Below are 21,865 nucleotides of genomic sequence, written 5' to 3' on the forward strand. Positions count from 1 at the left end.
GGAGTCTGTGCAAGTAACTGATGCAAATAAAATGAGCAGTGTTCCTCACATATCAGCAAGAAGATTCAATGGCATATAATACCCTAACATATATATATATATATATATATTTAAATATATATATATATATATATATACATAACATGGCATATGACCCTAATACCTTGAATGTCTGATGAGCAAAAGAAAGATCTGAGTCAATTAGAACTCCTAGCAGAAAAAATCACTATGAGAAATAAATATTTACACAGAAGAGACTTTCTTTTATTGGTTAACTACCACCTGAGTGATCTAGCTGGTCTTATTTGAAGCTAAACCTGATTCTCCATGCCAGGCAGACATACACTTTTACAACAATGATAAATAAATATTCATTCAACGTCTATAACTCTTCAGTTGGACAATTCTGTTCCACCCACAGAGACACCAGCACTAAATAGGGTCAATTGCCAGCCAAATCCAAGGAGTGTGGTTTGGATTAATGCCATTTCCATACCCCTAATTATTGGGACATCTAGTTAAAGATCATGTACAGTTCCTAAATAGTGTCAACATCATTTTGACTCTCCTAAACTTTTTTACCCAAGTTTTCCAAAATTGAGGACCTGCAGCTTTTTTAACAATCCTGTTATGACATTCAGTAGCAAAAACTCAGATCTTATAAATACATTTTTCTTTTCTAAATTTGTTGGAGTTCTTTAGCATTTCAGATTGTATATACAGACTGATCCTTTAAGAACAGTTTTTCAACAATAGTGCTCCTGTGAAGTCTACAGTTTTAGTTGACTGGACACATTTCTGATATCATACTTGGGAAGAGAACAGAACAAACAGAGAAGACAACAATTCTTGATGGCTTTCTGCAGCGAGGAACTGATTAAATGAGATATGCCTTTGCCATTCGAGGCAATATGTCTGGCACTGTTTTTTTCTGTTTGGAGATGGGAGAAAATTATTCCCTGTCCTCAAACTTATGAATCCTCTAGCTTTCAACATCACAACAGACTGAAACATAAGAAACACAATTCTCAGTGACTTTTTCAGTCCCCTGCTTTGACTTACTGTTCCAGTCACTTTCCTATAGGGCTGCTGAGCCTCTGAAGTACATTATCATTAAACAAAACACTGAAACAGAGTAATTTTCATCCTGGTCAGATGCATGAACACAGGAGAATACCTTTGCAATGAGCTTTCGGGATCTGTTTTGATCCCTAGTGTGCTCTAGGGCTAGAGATCTAGTGATCTCTAGGGTTATTTGTTATTCTATAGTACTAGTTTTGCAGGTAAGATAAGCTGGAGTCAAGAAAATCTCCCTTCACTTTGATAAAGTCTAGAAAGCACTTTATTCAAACATATCTTATGGAAAAGGGTAAATAGTTTATAGTGTGAGTAAGATGTAAGAAATATAAATAAAATCAGTAAATTAGAAACGAGGGAGGGGCCTCAGAGAAAAATAATGCTTTCATATTATGAAAATGACAAATGGGAACAAAAACTAACTCAATGTTTCAATTTTTTTCTGTGGAAAAAAAATCATATCTTTATTCTCTCTGCGTTTATAATGCCTTAGGCTTTACAATAAAAAAACTAATGCCAGCTTATTCAATATTTAATTGACAAGGGGGCATACTTGCCTATTAAAAATGTACCCCTCTTAAAATTTTGTATCTCTCATCTCAAATAAATCTAGCATTGTAAAGGACGTAAGTTCCAGCCACTCAAGGTTTCTCCTGAGAAACTATGCTATGGTCATAAGGACATATAATGGGCAATAGATGCTTTGCAGGTTTTACTTATTTGAAGGTTTAAATTTTATGAACTTATCAACAGTGTGGTGTGTGGTTAATGGTTAAATATTTCAAACTATAGCTAAACCAGTCTGAGTGATGATACTTCTCCTTCTCTTTAAATTTGTTTGCACTGTTGACAGAAAACCAGGATTCATCTTCACAACAATCCTGCCTAAATTTTAATTTCAGAATGCTCTTAAAATAACAGAGAGATCAGCTTAATGATAGCATCATATATGGGGCTTAAAACAAGGGCAAGAATGCATTTCTATTTTACATGTTATTTCTTGACTTAGTTCACTCTACATAGGTGGGGGTGTAACAACTGAAGTGTCTGCTGTTAGGTGTGGTAAAATGGCCAATACACAGTATTTGGTCAAGACAGGACATCATTTTCCCCCTACCATGTTTTTCTTCCCTTTAAAGAATTCATTGATGCCTTTGGTTCTGGTTGAGATTTATCTCACATTACCAGTTCCAAGCTGGAGTTAAAGAAGGACTAGTGATAATGAAATATATAGGCACAAAATTCAAAATTTCTCCCAGTTTTGGCTTGTATCATCTGTAAGCACTGAGCCAAGTTTTGAGTTTGAGCTTTGATTCAGGCTTCGATTTGAGTTTAGGACTCTGTTCTGACTTAGGCGTAAAAAAAATGCTAATCATGTAATCTATGTTAGTATGTCCTTAAGTATCAGCAATTCAAATTACCGTGATTGTAGGTAGTTTACGTATCACTTTAAAGCAATCAAATACGCAAGTACTTTTTGGATTTGGGGTGTTAATAAGTCATAGTCCAACCCAGTTTACTGTGGTCATTTTGCTGTAGAGATGAAAATCTAATATTTAGAAAGCCTGACTTTCCAAAGGATAGGCACATCACACTTCCTTGCATCTTTCTATAAAAATCAGGACTTTTTTCCTAGTTTTTTTGTTCACATATCATACTCACAGCTAAGATCAGCCGATCTCTTTCAACTAAGTCAGCTAGTTTATTCAAGAGTCTTCCTCGCTCTGAAGCATCCATTGTACGCCAGGGCGACCCAAGCTCAAAAGCCTTTCTAGCTGCTTTAACTGCCTTGTCTACATCCTCCTGTGGGGGGAAAAAAAGAAACTTTTATAATCAATAATTGATTCTGTCATCAGTCTTTTTGGCTGTTAATTATGTGAAGTTTATCATAAAGTTTAAATAAGAGAAACCAAGACAAATCTAATTAAAAATGTTACAGTAATTTTAAATACATAGGTTATTTTTTTTTTCAAACACTTCTGTTGCTATCTCAGCAATGTGCAATTGTATGAGAAACAGGTGGTGGGTTCTTAAAGTTTCTAAAATAAAAACATATTAAGGAACTCCATTTTTAAAATTTAAATTTTCAAACTCTCTTCATACACCAAGCAATTAGACTGATGATACAATTAAATGTCTTTTATTTACAAAAAGAGGCCCAAATCTGCAAGTTAAGTGTTTAATTATTCATCATCTAAAACCATCTTGTGATGTTGTGAAGACCAGGTTATAAAAATCTGTTCTTTAGGATGTTTCATAAAATAAACAGAAATTTATTATTGTGGAAGAAAAATTAATACATTTATTTTGGGAATATTTAAGAAAAATTTGTGTTTGAAATTATTTTTCAAACATAATTAAACAAAATTAAAAACTCCACCTGGTTTAAAAAACTAATCCTAAATGTTTTGAAGTCTAAGCATTGTCTTTGAATATGCCAGCTAATTTGACAGTTCATTAATGTTTTTCATAGCATATTTTATTATTTATCATTTGGCTTTCACTATGGAAGGAAAATCGATGGTGAAATTACATGTAACTATTCTGTGCAAATGGTGTTCCAGGATTAAAAAAAAAACAAAACAAAACAATTAAAAATCTCTTATGAGAAGGCTTTTAGTGCTTAGAATTCTCCTATATTTCATAATTCTTGTAAAAGTTTACACAGGAAAACAATGACATATAAAGAAGATTTATTCTAGATTTTTTTGTTAGAAATTAAAAACAAATTTCACAGAAAAAAAAAAGTGCATGCCACATTTCCCTGAGAAATTTGTGTGCAAAGTTTGAAGGATTTCTTTCAAAGGTTTTTGTATTGCTGTTTGCTAAAATCTCCTCCAGGGAAATCACTATCAAGGTTGACTAAGTCAGCAAAGTTGACTGAGTTGACATCAAAATCATTAAACATGAACCAGATCTTAAATCTTTAACTGGTGTTGGTAGCCAGGAACAAATTTTTAAAAGCTGTGAGTGAGGTGGGTTAGTGGCTTAGAAAGCCCAGCACAGACTTGTTAAGCAGAAGGCCCACATAACTTACCAAATTTTTTTCCAGGAAATTTGGGAAAAGATGGTAAGGAACTATAGAAGTAGTATAGCCATTACTGTAGGATCATATTGAACAGTTACCTACATCAGGTAGCTAAAATCTACCAGTTTAAGAGGAATTGCTTTTCTTTCCGATCTTCAGAATGTTGTCAAATACATCATCACTGTCTGGGAACCCTGTCATAAATATTCTACAGCTTTGCAATATGTCTTGTAGGGGTATGGCTTTACTCCTTTCCTGGAAAAGGGCAAGGAGGAAACAAAAGTAGTACTGGTACAAATGATGTAAATTAAAACTACAGTACCATATGTTCTTTCTACTGGAAGTGCAGAAATAATTAAAACCAAGAGAAGTAGGAAAAAGGTTTTAAAGGGCCATGAAGTAAAAGTAATAAAAAAAATTATTGTTCTTCAACAGTATGAAATTTAAGTCAGATACATAAATCTACACTATGCATATACACTTTTTTCTGGGCCAGTTTAGACTTTTTTACATTTACTTTACGTACACTGACCATTTGTTGAGCTGTTTTATTATTACTAGGAGCCTTTAGGATTAGGAACGCAGTTTGAAAGCACCGTCAAACTGAAAGGAAACAGTTCCCACCCACATAAATGTCTGTGCTTTGTAATCTCCTCATTTTTTTAAAAACACCACTACAAGGAATGGGACAGACCTTTGTCAACCCTATTGTACACACAAATTAAATGCCTAATATCTTTTGACTCATTATTGGAAGTCTAGGTTCTAACATATTAGGTTCATAATGGCCGTGTAATTTACTAGATTTGTACAATTCACTTGGTAATTTAGTTAATAGCAGTTGTCATCACACATTAGTTTGCAAAATTATTGAAGGGAAAGCAAACCTGATTGCTGAATAGTATTATCTCTTTATTTAATGAGTTGCTGGAGTGCTGGTAAGGAAAGGAAACTACAAAAATTTTTGTGTGGTAACTGAACAGTTGCAAGTCATGAGTAATTTAATTTGAGGATGATCAAATACCAGTGTCTCAGCACTATATACAGGTAAGCAGGACAAAAGCAAGACCTTTGAAAAAACTCCCAGTTAGATGTACAAAATAATTAAAAACATACTTTCTCAGCCATCTTTTTCTAAAAAAGAAATTAAAATATGTCTTCATCATGATCATCTTAGAAGTCTGTGGTAACTATTGCCCATGTGCTAGACAGCCTTAGAGATACAGTTTCTTAGGAGATTCATAGTGAAATTATGGACCAAAATAACTAAGACCTAATGAGCAAACGATTCTGAATGTATTTCTCAAAAGAGAATTTCATTTCAGACTGAATCTTTGTGCAGTAAATTAAAGCACTCTGAAAGAGCCCATGCTTACTATATTGGCAATAAATGTTTGGTGAGCCTATAACACAGATAAAGAGCTTATAAATTTTAGAGTAGTTCTCCTGGATGAAAAGGTGTTTAATGAATATTTGGCTGCTCAGTTAAAAAAATGCTTGTATACAAAAGATTGTAGGTATGGATATTTATTGACTGAAATAACATACCATTTTTTGAGAAATGTGAAAAAATTTTCTCACTTTTGGTTATAAAAAATTGACTTTTAGGGGGAAAGTGTAAAAAGTGAAATAAATATGTGTAAGTCCCAAATCAGTAACTATAAAAACAATTTCATTTCCAGCTACACTCATCTTTGAACTGGAAATGGAACCTTCACTTCTCATATTTGCTTTCTCAGTTTATAAAAAAAAAAGGTCAGCATTTTTAAAACATTGCCTGTCCTTCTCCCAGCTTGATAACTTACATTTAAATGGTATAGTAGCACTAGCCAAATCCTTTTCATGAGAAAAGCATATAATATAACAAAATATAAGAGCTTAGCACTTAGATTTTCATTATATTTTTTATTTCTGGCATCGATCTGTAATTTTCCACTAAGGAATCTCATAAATATATGTAAAAAAAGTTTGTTTACAGTTTTCAACAAGTGTTTTAGTCCTCTGCTTAAGTTCATTGGTTGAATATGTTTTAAGTAGATAATTTTTGGTAGAATTAGTGACTGCTTGATAGGCTACCTTCAACTTCAGTCTTTTTTAGGATCATATTCCAAGATATTTTTCCAAATAAAATATTTGAGGAGGACAATACTGAGAAGACATATTCATATAAATGCTGATGGTAATAATTATCTTCACAGAGTATGTGTGGGAAATTAAAAATATTTGCCCTCTTCATATTATCTATAATGGAAAATCTTATGTAAATGTGTAATGAACAGGTTACATTACTGAGTAAGGAAGAGCAAGAAAAAAAAAACAAAAACACACAATTAAGTTTTTAAATATGACAGATCACTGATAGGAAAAAGAATTGATAAAAAAGAATTGATAATATTAGTAAGACAAATTAGCAAAAAATATTTTTTTAGAACTTTTCTTATATGAGTAAGATCCTAAGGTAAGGATCCAGTTTTTCAGTGTCTCTTTACAAAAAATATTATGGCTTACTTAAAAAAAAAAAAAAAAAAAAAAAAAAAAAAAAAAAAAAAAAAAAAAAAAAAAAAAAAAAAAAAAAAAAAAAAAAAAAAAAAAAAAAAAAAAAAGCGCTATGAATTATTTTGCAGAAGAAAGTATATAAGATGAAGTAGGTACATCCCTAAGGTGGTTACATCACAGAGATGGCTGCTTGCCTTCCTACTTTTAAGATGAAGAAGTAAATTTAAAGTTAGAATTAAGAGCAAGAAAGAAGCTTTACCTTGTCGCCTTCTTCAACCTCACAGATTTTCTCTTCATTTGCAGGGTTAAAGACTGCAAATTTTTTACCACTGATTGAATCATGCCACTCGTTGTTTATAAATATCTGCAGGGGAAGAAGGAGTGCAACCATATTAGTAACACATATATAGCTGTTGTCTGTCATCTACACCAGTGAATGAACCCATCTTTCATACCTGATAGCTGCCTGATAGAGACCTGAACTAAAAATAATTAGCTGTTTCTAAATAATTCTGAAAAGATGAGTAATCACGTGTAAACATAAGGGATCAGCCTTTTAAAATTGCCTTCTTTTGAAGAGGCAAACTTTCTCTACATTATATTTTTGCTTTGTTTCATATTATAAAAATATGCCTTTACAAAGGGGTCCTTCCCCTCTCAAACTGAAATCTGTGATGTGCAAGGGAGGTACATCCCTAAATGACCTACCTAAAACTACCTGGGTTTCCTGTTCTCGCAGGGTTGGTAACAATGGAGGGCTTTCTTGTTACACAGTCTTACAGAAGTAAACCCAGTCCTTGGGTTTAGTGAGTATAATACCTTAAATTAGAAGTATCTTGGACAGCATTGTTGTATTTAGGTTTGCTTTGATTTTTAATTCACTCTCTCCTGCCAAAGAAAAGAAAATCCCAACCAAAACTAAACCAAACCAGATCAGAAGCCCTAAACAAACAACACCAACAGCATGGTTTTCTGACATCGAAGCTGGACTGAAAAACCCTCACCATAGTCAATTGAATGAATCACAGAATCACAGAATGAATAAGGAAGGAACAACAGTGGAACTATATGGTCCAACGTCTCAGCTCAAGCAGGATTATCCTAGAGCACATTGCACAGAATTGCATCCATATGGTTCTGGATGCTTAGGACATGTGTGAGGACTTCTGGGTGAAATTTGAGGTACTTGCCTCTGTTCACAAATGCAAAATAGAACCTGGGTCTTACATGTGGATGCACAAGATCTGTACTACTCTAGAGCCATGTGTGAGGTCGTGTTGGTAAAGTTGTCAGAGTGGGTCAAATTTTTCAGACTGTAGGTTAGCCTTGAAACAGGCTAAGACAGGAAAGGCTTTTTGGGAAGACATGATAAATGCACAGGCTGAAAAGAGGAGGCTGTGTTGCTAAGAAGTATTATGTAGGTTGCTTGTTGAAGTGAACATGATAAGGTATACAGTCTGATGTTAACTACCAGTCCTTCTCTGCCTGATAATCTCTGTGATCTCTGGGTCAGTGATGAAGTGGGGTCCCACACTGAACTACCCTCCCAATGCCTGAGCCCACCTTCCATGTGCTGGTGGGCTGGTGCTCTCCCTTCTAACTCTCTCCCAAAGACCCTGCATTGCTGGTGGACATGTAAGGTCTTGATCATACTCACTGAGACTGTGTCAGACTCTGACTGACTGCACCAGGTATTTTGAGCTCAAACTGTACCTCTCTTTATAGTTAAGGTGTCTTGCCTCACCTTTAGTCACTGGAGCTTAGCCATTGAGACAGCTAGCAGAAAAGATGTGATTCCTGTTTCCTTTCCATTAGGATTAAGGACTCAGTGTTGCTACTTATAGAACAGGAAAATTGAAATGGAAAAAACAGAAAATACTTCGAGGCAGACAAAGTCAAGACACCAGAACTACAGGATAAATACTTTCTGTCACATAGACCTGGGAACTAAACCCTTCCACCACAACCACACATGTTATGAAAATGTGTCTAATTTCAGGAAATAGATTTTTTCTCATAGCATTGAAATTGCTTACTCTGAGTGGTAGTTGATAGTTAGGGAATAGTTTGTGAATAAGGATCAAGATCAATAAAACACTATATTTCCATGAATGAATATGGCAACAATTTGCTATTAATATATTCCTGTATGTTTCAGATTGTCTCTATGTGGGCACCTTATTCACTGGCATTGTAATGTCTGACCATCAGGACTGACCAGCAAACTCCTGATTTAACAAAAACTATCAATCCGTGGAAAGTCCCTGGAAATTTCAGACAAGTGATGAAGCGGGTTATAAGAATATCCACACAAAATTGTGGCTGTGGTGAAAGAACAAAGATAGCAGCTAAATGGTTAATTTGCACCCCCCCTACCCCACCCCCCATCTAGATATACTGCCAAGAAAAGAGACAAAGTAAAAGGTAAATATTAACATAACACTGATGTGATGTTACAGTATGCTAAATTCATATGGGTCCATGAAAGGAATAATAGCAAAACATACCATTTTTGGAAATTTTTGAAGTGTTTGTTTAAATATTTCATCTATTGCATGAACCAATATCACCCATAATATTAGTTTAGAATTTATCTCTTATTGATGTTTCTAATACCATTTCTGTTTAAAACATAACTTCACTATATTAAATATATAAACATCATTGTATCAGGGCTGTATAAATCAAACTATCCAGATGTCTTTCGTAAGCTAGATAGCAGGCTTGTAAATGCAGGTCTGAAAGACAGAAAATAGAAAGAAAAAGTCAAAACTCTATGATTAAGCTGTATAAATACATTGGAGGCAGCTGTACTCATAAATGTGCATGCAGCCATGCTCACTAAATGCTGTGGAGTATTTGCTACAAACAAATACAATATGGATCTCTAAATCCAAACAACGTCAAAGTACCTGCTAATAGCAGCATCTAACAGCAACCTTGACTGTGAAAAAATATATTTGGGATCATCTTGCAATAGGTTACAGTGTTTTGTCAGTCAGTCAGAAGTCTGACAGCTAGGCAAAAATAAGTGCACAGGACCTACCCCTCTGTGGCAAATGCTGTGCAGGGCTTTATCTGTGATGACTGACTATGGTCCATGAGGTTTAGGGCTACAAATTTGTTTGCAAGGAATTAGAAATGTTGTTGCAGGTGTTTTGTAAGTGTTACTTCACTGGAATTTTAGGAGAGATTTATTTTTATTGCAATGACTCAAAGTACTAAAGACTTTCAGATTTCTTTGCAGTAGAACTGGAAATACACATTTCCTATAAGCGAGACTGTACACTGCTGAAGCTTAGTATTTCAAATAGAGCCCAGAAACAGGCAGTCAAACCCCTCTGACTGTCTTTATTTCGCAGTGAGAGAGTGTTGTAAAATCTTGTTTCTCTGAAACAATTGATTTCAGCTCAGATGATCTAACACCATTCATCACTGGGGGTTGAAATAACCTGCAAGACTACAATATTTCTGACCAGTTGATTTCATCATTCAAGTGACCTGAGCAGAGAACGGGGAGACAAGACCTGCACTTTGCCTTTTTTTTCTGTATTCTCATTGGTTTCTTCTCCTTCAGTCCTGGAGTATTTTGAAAAGATTGTGACTGCATAATATAAAGTGTCTGCTAGATGGGAAGTGTCATATTTGTGTCTGTGCTGCACGAGTGAAGCTCATGCTGACTCTGTACAGCTTTGTTTCAGATGGACCACACTACAGCTCTGCTGAAATAGATTTTAGGGCCCTTACATTAGGCATCATCACCTCATGAAACATAACTTTTTGCTTGATCTTCCTTAGAGTAAGAATACCCTTTTTTTGTGGTTTCAATATTGTGTAAAGTCTGTACATGGATCCAGGCTTCAGTGCTTCTGCAAAATGACTTAAAGGGCAGTTTAAAGAAGAAAATACTTAATTTCTGCTATAGCAAAGATCCCATATTCAGCATCTGTCTATAAACTTATTCTTTTCTAGGGAAGAACTTTGGTGTCATTCACTATTATTGTTAAAAATTATAATTCAAAGTACAGAGATGTAGTAAAGAAATGAAATAGAACCAACTAAAATGTAGACTACACCTAAATTAGATATTAAGGATAGCTTTGTAAATATGAACTTAAATGTCTAAGCTATCTTCTATTTAGACATCAGAAAGTCTTCCAAACTTATTGTACAACAAAAAGCAAAACCTCTTTTGCCCATAAACCTGCCCCTTGCTATAATAAAGTTTTTCTTCTCAATACTTTCCAAATGAGCCCTGTTGACTGTTTCTATGGAGATAAAAGGGACAAACAGATTTTAACAGCTACTCCTCTTCTAAAGACCTCTCTTCAGATCCTCATAAGCTTTCTAATGCAGACTATAAACCAGAGAATTACACCAACAGCATTTTTTTACAGGTCAGGAACAGTGAAGAGACATCAGGGCTGAGTTTGGATGCATGACAGAGGCAGCTCAGCACCACTAAGGGGATTTGATGCACAGAGTTGAATAACTGCTGGTAGTTATACATACCTGCTCTTATAGAGTACGACATTCAGATATTCTTGAGTACTGTAATACAACAAAATTTACTTGGCAGTAAGTTTTACAGATACATCTAGACCTTAAAGAGGTCTAGAGACCTCTTCCCAAGAGGAGGCACATTTCAAGTGTTGTAAGTTCTAACTTACTAGTCTCACAATACATCATGGAGTCTCACTATATACTTTAAGCAATAAATATGTGGCATTATTCAAGGAACTACTGAAGAATGAACTTTTAACTTTAAGCAAATATGTCAGTATAGAATACTAGCTGTGAAATCTTCCCCCCCCCCCAAGTTTTTCCTTGCAAGAACCTTATGTGTGGTTAATATTTCAAGTAACTGTTTTCCCCTCCTTTGGAATTGTATGCTATTATTAATATAGGAATTAAATTTTACTGCTGCAATGAACTAACAATCAGAGAACACACTCTTTCTGTTCAGTACTTATGTAAATTTTTTTATTTGTCAGTGGGGGGCTTTGTGTCCACAAAGCCAGTTGATCTGAAAAAATGTGAGTATCTGTAGTACCTTTCTAGCTCATTACCTTTCCCCAGATATTCTAATTATATTTTTGTGCTTTTATGCCTCATCTTTGTTTGTGAAGCTAATGATGCAAGATATTGATGCTCAGCTATAATTTTCTTTATTCAGTGGCTTAACCTTCCATACTTTCTGATATGCCACCAAGCAGCTTAGTGAGAGAATGTTCAGCCATTTCTCCCCCTTGTGTAATTTGACAACCTAATAATTAACTAATCTGAGTTTCTCTGATTAAAGGAGCACCACAGGGCTTAGGGTATGTGAAAGCATCATGACAGAAAGCATTTGTCACACAATCATTGTCTAATTCTTCAGTGTTGACTAAGTAAAATATTTACCATTACGTTTTTAACTAGCTACCAAAACTTATTCAGTTCATGGGAATATCTTTAACGGAGATTCAGATATGAAAGCAATTCAAGAACACTTTTGGGTTCAAAACCCAAGCCAATTTTAGTGTTTAAAATACTTCCATTTGATGGTTGAAAGTCAACTCCCTGAAGAGTGTTAAGTGTTATACAACTGCATATTATATATGAAAAGGAATTAATCTGAAATGTAGCTATACCTACCTATAAATCCATAGGTATATGGAAATACTTAGTAAATTGAATTCTGTGAAAGGTCTCAAATTATCTCTCTCATAGAAAATAAAACAGAGAGAGTGTTAAGTAAAGAGGAAAGTCCTTGAACATCTTCTAAAGACCTCTCTTCAGATCCTCATGCAGTGAGCTGTTGATATTGTGTAATGGTAGGAAAAGCAAAATTGGAGTTTACAGAAATGAAATATCCAGTCCTACTTGCTTCAGACAGAAAAGGGTAATACATCAGCAGTAATTAGGAATTCCCTTGTCTTAATCTCTCCAATGTAAGTAGTCCCCCACCTCCCACGTTCTAACTCCTGTAATAGGAGAGGGACAGGATGGGTAAGAAGGCAAGAGTGGAAAAGCTTTATTAAATTGTGAGATGAGAGCTGGATACTGGGCAACATTTCTATTATCCCAAATCTCTGTCTCTCAGTAGACTGCTGTGGCTTTCAGACAATCCTATATGACATTTGAAGAGAGGAGGAAAACATTGCAAAGATCAAACCTCCACAAGGGTGTGTTGGATTTTGCAAATCAGCATATTGCATTTCTGCACAGATACAAATTCTATACAACTTTACTGTCAAGGCAATAGAAGCATTTGGTATGTGACACTCCCCTTGATTACACATTACAAACTATAGACTTTTGTCTTGGCTGGCTGTCTTATGGTTGCTTTTTATATTAACAGAATAGATTTTTACTCGTGAAATATTTTATAAGGATGGAAATATTTACAGGAATTCATGTCTTGAATATTCAGTTACATCAGTTGGTGTTTTGCTCATATTAGCTGTCTTCTTTTGGAAAAAAATCAAACAGTAAAAAGCTTTTTTTTTTTTTTTTTTTTTTTTTTTTTTTTTTTTTTTTTTTTTTTTTTTTTTTTTTTTTTTTGAGACAGGAAGAGCAGTAGCGGGCTATCACATGGCAGAACTCCACAGCTTTCCTAGTCTGTTAAATATTTACAAAGTAATGTCCTGTGTGATTTATTCAAGAAAGACATGCATTGAAATCTGCTTGATTTTTGCCATTAAAAAAACAGGATAGAATGTAATTCAAAAGAACTAATTTAGATGATTGCTGAATACCTTTCTTTTGGAAAAGAAAATAAGCAGTGGCTCTAGCAAATAATATTATTTCCCTTTCAACAGTATCGAGAAAAAAAGAAAAGAACAGTGACCAAGGAGTGTCCAAAGATAAGAACTCCTTTCTGATCAATTGTTCTGCCTAAATGTTTCAGAGAGCAGAGTTTCAATAATCTCTACCAACACTTTTTTTGAAAGTTCTAGGAGATATCTGTGTTTTATGATATATGGTATAAAACAGGTAAACAGTGTTTTCAAGTTGGAAACACAAGTCTGGATAACATTCTTTATCTGTATATTTCTAAATGTGTATGGAGAAGAATTACTTCAAAATTTATGGTAATATTGAGTAGTTAATGTTGGTAGATTTCATTGATATCTACTTGTTTAAGCTGAAAGACAGGTTCATTATCTCTAAGCTAAATATGAGAGCAGAATGATTTTTATTTTAGTTTCATTTTCACACATTGCTTTCAACATAATCCTATTAGGTATAATTATTTAAATCTGGTCATAACACGATGCAATATGCTAACATTTTAATTTGCTCTCATTCTTCTGAAAAATAATATAATAGTATAAACTTTTCCTTCTTTGCTCCATTTATACTTTCTGAGAAACCACTGCAGAAAGTTTGTTTCAGGAGAAAAGCAACACGCATCCTAAATGAAATATGAAAAGATGATATCATTTGTACACAATTAGGTGCTTTAACTTATGTTAAAAGGATCACTGAACATCAATTGCTAATATGTGTAAAATCAGAACTTGGTCAGAATAAACAGTTCAAGCACTGATTTAGAGTGGCTTCCATAGTTTATATAAGTTTAAATGGAGCACATTCTACTGTCTGAGATGAATGCATAAGAAAGATTAAGAAGTGCAAATGTTACTAACCTTGGTGTACTTAATTTTCAGATCTTTGATTGGTTCTGGCAGCGCTGGCATAACTGAAGCAGAATTGCTGTCTGAACTTTGTTTCTTCATGTTTTCAGTTGAGAAGTTTGAGGATATTACTGAAACACAGGTGAAATGAGGTATAAAGGAAGTGCAGTGATTTTTGTCCTGACTGAGCCCCTAGCTTTATTTGTGCTTTTTATCTGAACCAGCTATGGTATATTTGCATACAGGAATATGATTGGATGAAAGAATTCATTGCAAAGGGAAAATGACACTGCTTATTTTTATGACCAAAGCAACAGCCTTTGCACTGAGCTGAGACTTCGATGAATCAAATACTGCTGAAACAATCTGCTTAGACAGACACTACGAATTCCTTATGGGGGAACAGAGTTTTAGGACTCCTCATCTTACCTGTAAAATTGCTTTCTCTCAGCAGGCAGGTCACCAGATTTGAAGTAAAGTTCTTCACGTACTTGAAGGCAGCTCTGAAGGTAAAGACAGACTTGTTAGCTCTGGAAACTAAGCCCTTCTCACTGGAGAGCTGATGAGAATAATTAGCAGAGCTAGAAAGCATTCATTAAAAACAAGCCACCTTAAGTGACATTTTTATATGTTCAGAGTACATTAAAAGTACAGTAATTACTGTCTGTTGTGTAGAATATAGAGATAAGGGAAGACTGTGGTGATACAAAATCCTTCACATATTTTTCAAGAAATGTTAAGGTAAGAAAAAAAAGATCAATCCAGAAATTTTTTTCTGTGGGCAGAACTGAGCAAAAGTTTACTATTTTTTTTCCAGATAGCACCACAAATTTAAGGACAAAATTTTTACCAGAGTGTCTTTTGGAATAACTGAGTTCAAAACAAATTGTTCAATAGACAAGACTTTTCTACACAGGGTGAAACCCAATGGTGCATAAATGTCCTGTTCTGATTATTTAATGAGACAGGTATCTATCTCTTTTACAGGCAAATCATTTTATAAGGCACAAGAAACACCTTTCTTCATTGAGCCCTACCTTTTCTGCTTAGTGGTCTCTCAGACCTTGTTTTTCTATGCTAGGCTTCTGGTATATGTACTGTGGATTAATGCCATAGAAATAGAGAGAAATTATCTTACTGCCTTCACTGAAACTACACAGATGCTTGTAAAACTCACTGCACACATTTAACTCCTATCAGGCATCGTCTACACCATCTGGCCTTTGACAGATGAGATGGATATATTACAAGATTAATCTTCCCATACATTAATTATATTTCACACACTTTCTGAATTAAAGAGTATACCATAATTATTATGGATGATTTTTGTGTTTGGGCATATGGTTTGACCAAGAATTTCTGAAGTTTAGAAAAGTTCAAGTTATATCTGGGTGAGAAAGAAGTCTACTCTCACAATAGTCTTCTCTCAGTGAGATGTAAACAGCTGTGTGGACTTAAGTTTCAGCCATTCCCCCTGTCATGTAAATGAAGGGGATCCATTCTCACTGCCGAAATACCCTGGTATCCAAGGTTACCTGCTTATTACTTACTTTTGCATGCATCCTTCAGCTCTTCTGCCTTAGCTGTCTGGCTTAAGACATCCAAGCAGAGAGCAGTATACTTTAAGGTTTTGTGAACAGTACCTTCAGACCTTAACATTTTGGGTTACGGTGTTTGCCTGCCTTAGATAATGTCTTTGAATTTCATGCAAAACCCAGAATATCTAAATAGGGTTTATTTATTTTTATTTGGAATATAACTTCTCAGTTCTATCCTCAAGTAGTAATTCTTTTTTTAATCTTTTAATTTTCCGTGTAATTTTTGGGTTTAGACACTAATGTCTACTTTAATAACCTTCCCGGCACTCTTGTCTCCATTAGCCACGAAGAGTTTGTCTCTAGTTGATTCAAATGCCAATTGCTCAGATTTGCCTAACTGGAGCTGCAAAATAGAGGTCAGTGGATTTATCTTCCTTCAAGTAAAGCAAAAAATCTTTCTCCCAAGCGATGGTGTTCTAAATGCATTCTCATATTTATGCACCACAGCATTCCTGATTTTTTTAAAAAAATACTCAAACTAGAAGTGAATTATGATAACTGCTTTGGAAAATGATAGCATTTATCATCTTTCCATGTCTGTAAGGACTGCTTGAACTCTTCTTAAAGATGGGTAAAAAGTTTCAACTTTTCCAAATATGCTGGTAATCATTGTTTTATTTTCCACACCATTTATTAATTTAACACATAATTTGCCCTCTGTTTTTTTCTTTTGTTTCAGTCTTTCACCCTTGGATTTCATGAGTCATCTTCACTACTATTCTTCCTGTGTGTCCTCCCTTTTCTCTATAGACTTTGTATATTGTTGAAGAAATCTTGTCTCTTCAAAAGCTTACTTATATCTTGAGCAATCCAGTTGCCCTTTTCTTGGACTTTATCTGTTGATACTTACTCCAGGCATTACCAGGAATGCCAATAAACCCTTTACCTTCTCTGATTGATTTTCCTCCCTTTCTCTAGGAAACTATTGCTTAATCAAGCTGTTCACATTCATCCTAATCCTATCTCCAATAACTTTCCTATTTATTTTCAGCTTAGAAATACTTTTAACCTAGTGTAGAAATTATTTAATTTTCCTCATATACCATGTTCTTGTTTATTAAAGCTTCCTGCTGTTTTTTTATTATGTGACTTTTTTTCCTCCATCCTAAATCACTATCATTTCACATTTCACCTTTATAATGATGTGCAATTCAAAGCACTGAAGTTAAGTAATCTTCCATGATGACTCAACGCACTGTTGTCCAAAGTTCTCTGGAACAAGAGTTGCACAGAATAGGCTGTTACACTCCACTAAGTAGTAGCTGTATTGCATCATCTGTGCTGAATTTAGAATGAATCTTTAATACTTAAGTACGTGCTTACAATTTATAAAAGTTTATCATTAAAAAAAAAACCTTTGAAAAATCTCTATTTAGATAATATCACTGATACTGAAAATCCTGATTATCTCAACAACTTTTTCCAAATTCAGACTATAGATGTAGTTAAGATAGGGAGTTATTCAGTGCTACAAGCAGATCATTTGGCATTAAGTCAAGAGTGGAAGACCTAAGTGTCAAAAGGACCAAAATATGTTTTAAAAGTGGAAATCACCGAGATTTGTGAAATCCATGAACTCTCACTCTGAAATGCTTTATTGGTTTTGTTAATCTTCCTTCTTGCATTCATTAATCGCAGTAGAGCAGAAACAGTAGCCACTGTTTAGTGTGTTGTGGAAAGGCAGACACATCAGAAACTAGGCAGAACTGGAGTTTTTGCCACTTTTGTCCATATAAATTTAGAGTCCAGAGATGGTGGGGTGTGCAAGTTCTAATAATTCTAATTGTGAATTACTGAAATCAAAACGACAAGATCTTCAAGGCTACTGAACAAATTCCTTTAGCTTCTGCAGAACACTGATTATCTTGCATTTCTGAAAATCGAATTGTTCCTTTTATATAATTACAGGTATCTCTGACCACAATCAGCAGTTCTTCAGCTATTATACAATTTCAGTGACCTATAAAATCCTGCAGTGAGGCAGCTGACAGATGCGTAACTGTTTATTTGAGTTTGAAATTTAAACTCAGTTACTGAAAATTCTTTCCCTTTTTGCTACATGAATGATAACAGTCTATGAAGAAATGTGTTAGAATATTCTTCCCTCTCTTCCTTCTCTCCACTCCTGACCAGTGAGAGGACTCACTGACAAGGCATGAAGCTGAGTCAAGGGAGATTTACGTTAGATATCAGCAAAAGGCTTTTCCCCACAGAAGGTGATTGAGCACTGAAACAGAGAAGTAATCACAGCACCAAGCCTGTCAGTTCAAGAAGCATTCGGACAGTGCTCTCAGGCACATGGTGTGATTCTTGGGGTGTCCTATGCAGGGCCAGGAGCTGTATTCAATGATCCTGATAGGTCCCTTCCAACTCAGCATATTCTATGATTCTGTGATTCTATAAGACCTCCACAGACACGTCATAACACTAACTACTCTTTGGCAATTCATACAAACACCTTTGTTCCAGTAATGGCCAGGTTTAACTTCCGTTTGTTCACTGCAATGAGGGCAGAGACAGTGCAAGAAGTATAAAAACTAGTGTTACTGATTTTGTAAGCTTGGTATCAAAGACATGATAGCATGAATATGATAACATGAATAACCTCTTGCTATCAGTGCTTGGGCTGACAATGGATGCTGTCATGAGGCCTGTTCTCTGCTGAATCCATAAGTAATAATACTGTTGTCCAAGATACTCTTGCTGCAGCAAGGCACAGATAAGTGTTTCCTCTCTTCTACACTGAAGCATGTGTGACCACAGCTGGATGTCTTTTTCATTCATACAGACCCCAACCTGTTAGAGGAGCAAGATCTTTTCTTCTGATTCCATACACGTACCAAAAACTCTCTCTTCACCTGTATGATAGTTCACTGAAGAAAATCAGTCAAAAACTTCCTTTAGAAAATATTTCCACTCTTTGATTTTGTTTGGATGAAACAACATGATATATCACAATTAGCTCAATGGAATGGGACACACTTCAACAGATTTACATCACAGCGATACAGCTATCTATCTCTGAGCTATGTATATAGCAACTCTCTGTAATCAGTGGTAGGAAGTACAAATATTTTGAAGCACAAATCTGTTCATTCCAAAGCAAGCATATAAAGTAGCTCAGGATGCTAGTAATCTGAACAGTATGCAATGTGTGAATAATTATTATTGGTGGCTATAAAAGAAGACAATTTATCCACCTTTGATACAAATACCTTACTAGAGATAGGTACTGATGTGTGAGATGGCTTTCACTTTATTTTTTTCACCCACCACCGGGAGACATCTTGCTAGCTATCATTTATGAACTATATAATAATGTTTCTGGAGTGTAAATAAATTATTGGGACAAGTGTTGTTTAACATCTTTTTCAGTTAAATGTACAGTGGGATTGAGTGCAACTCCCTCAGCAAGTCTGATGATGGCACCAAGCTGTGTGTTACAGTCAACACTTTGGAGGGCAGGGGTGACATCCAGAGGGACATGAAAAGGCTTGGGACACGGGTCTGTGTGAGCACCATGAAGTTCAAAGGATAAAGTGCAAGATCCTGCACCTAGATTGGGGTAACCCAAAGCACGAGTATAGGCTGGAAAAAGAATGGATTGAGAGTAGCCCCAAGGAGAAGGACATCGGGGTATTGGTGGATGAGAAGGTCAGCAGTCTTGGTAATGTGCTCTGGCAGCCCCAGGAAGTTAGAAGTATCATAGGCTGCACAAATAGAAACGAGGCAGCAGGTTAAGGAAAGTGATTCTGCCTCTCTGCTCTGCTCTCATGATACCCCACCTGGAGTGTTGCATCCAGCTTTGGGGCCTCCACCACAAAAAGAACATGGACCTGTTGGAACAAGTCCAGAAAGATGCTCACAGAGCTGGACCACCTGTTGAGGTTGTTCAACCTGAAGAAGGGAAGGCTCTGGGGAGACCTTACGGAAGTATTCCAGTACCTAAAGGTGGACTGCCATGAGAAAACTGGAAGAGTGACTTTTTATGAGGACGTGTAGCGACAAGACAAGAGGTAATGGCTCTAACTGAAAGATAGCAGCTTTAGATTAGATATGAGGGAGAAATTCTTCCCTATGAGGTTGGGGAAGCACCGGAACAGGTTGTCCAGAGAAGTTGTGGATGCCCCTGGAAGTTATGGATCCCTGGAAGTATTCAAGGACAGGTTGGCTAAGGCTCTGCAAAACCTGGTCTAGTGGAGGGTAGTTCCAACTCTGTCCATGGACAGGAGGGTTGGACTCAGATGATATTGAAGGTTCTTTCCAACCCAAACCATTCTATGGTTCTATGATGATAAATACATCTTTTGAATACTTATTTCTCTTTCTACTACTTAGGCACCTACTCAGTGTAGTCTATATTTTCTGTAGCATGAATCATAATGTGTATTGATTATGGAAGCAGATGTTTTATTTTTGTATATAGGACAATTTCCACATAAAATAATGACTAAATTGCAACCACAAAATCATTGAAAAAATAAAAGGAACTGGATATATTGTGGAACAATGAGAGAGAGAGTAGTGATTCAGGAATTACTACACCATTTTTAAAAACATTTAGCTATAGAACACATTTAAGGCACAAGAAGCAACATTCTTTGTAATATGCATCAGAAGACTATCTTTTTAATTGTTACATAATTTCCTAAAATTTACAGGAATATTTGGTAGCATGTACTATATATTTTGTTTCCTTAAATTAAAATAACTGGTAATTGTTTTTTTATTTTCTTCAGTTTAACACCAAAAAATCAGAAAAAAACTGAAAAAGATAATACTTTCTGTGAAGAAGGCAATAGAACAGAAACAACTAAAGAGAACTCATTATAGTCTGATGCATCCAAAAGGCATCTGCATCCCTGGAGAAGAAAGAAATTCTCACAAAAATGGGGTAAGAGCTATAAAACAGCGTACCTGACTTGTAAAGGTCTGTGTCTACATTTGTGCTAAAACAGGGAACATAAGCAATTGTATTTTACTTATATCAATAGAATTCTTCCTACTCTACTAATTATTATATATTATTCAATCATGACATCAAATATTTGTCATAAAGTCATAGAAGGAGTCAATTAATAAGTTAACAACTGGAAATGTATAAGTTTTTCACTTAGGTTATAATAATTTTCTTGTCAAGAGAATGTTATTTAATTAAAACATTAATAAAGGTCTACTGTTTTTCTAACTATTTGCTGAAAATTAATGAACATTTATATTTTTTTTGCAACACTTCTTCAAGAAAACTGGAGAGTATATCTAGTCTATGAAAATGAGAGCTTTTCATTATCACAACAATGCATTAGTTAATAAATGAATACAATTTTATTGACTACACTTTCAGCATAGAATGACTTATATTTAGAATATATTTTTGTGAGTCAGAAAAAATTTATTGCTGTTTTTCCTGTTAAAAATTAAATTATTTTTTATCTCTTTTTTTTTTTCAGTTCATAGTTCAAATGAGGGAGAAAGTAATAAGTAATGGAATAGTTTAAAGGTTCCTCAAATAACTGATTATGAATAAGGAGAAAGATTTTGTGGCACAGGTAACAGATAAAAGCTCTTATCAGTGAACTTCATGAATAATTTGATGCAAATCATTAGAGTGCAAGTGTAAAACTGGTCAGGGCTAGATCAGAATCAGACCCAACATTACTTATTAACTTGCATTGTTATGAGCAATTACTGCTAAGTAATTTTCAGCATTTCCTCCACGAACCTTGTTTCAAAGCCAAGTTTTAGATGGCCTCAACTGATTTTACATAATTGCTAGCTTTTTAAGCATGTGTGTACTAACTGTGTTCTTCAGTTATGAAAATCTCAAAATAACCCTTTCTACTTTAAAATTTTGAAGAGCAATTAAAAAAGTTACAGCTAAAATGAAAAAAAAAAAGTCAAAGATATATTTAATATGCATATGTCTTAATTTCCTTACACTGTTTTTTATTAGTCTTAATGTTAGTATCTTATATTAACAATCAGCATAATCATAACAGTGGTTTTGAAAGATTTATTTTCTGTGGTTTTTTGTATAGGAT

General features: G+C 34.8%; 1 protein-coding gene across 1 annotated transcript in view; it reads right to left on the minus strand.

Annotated features, from left to right (window-relative positions):
- Window positions 1–21,865, minus strand: part of ALDH1A1 (aldehyde dehydrogenase 1 family member A1) — a 50,656-nt gene that overhangs the window by 19,644 nt on the left and 9,147 nt on the right. The window contains exons 2-5 of the mRNA XM_027882045.1: window positions 14,653–14,724; window positions 14,236–14,354; window positions 6,861–6,965; window positions 2,740–2,880 (exon numbers count right to left, since the gene is read on the minus strand). Of these exons, the coding sequence (XP_027737846.1) occupies window positions 2,740–2,880; window positions 6,861–6,965; window positions 14,236–14,354; window positions 14,653–14,724 (437 nt within the window). The remainder of the gene's footprint in view (window positions 1–2,739; window positions 2,881–6,860; window positions 6,966–14,235; window positions 14,355–14,652; window positions 14,725–21,865) is intronic.

Source organism: Empidonax traillii, unplaced genomic scaffold (genome assembly GCF_003031625.1).
Source record: "Empidonax traillii isolate 1590-97213 ecotype Southwest subspecies unplaced genomic scaffold, ASM303162v1 scaffold7:size3022706, whole genome shotgun sequence".
Lineage (NCBI taxonomy): Eukaryota > Metazoa > Chordata > Aves > Passeriformes > Tyrannidae > Empidonax > Empidonax traillii.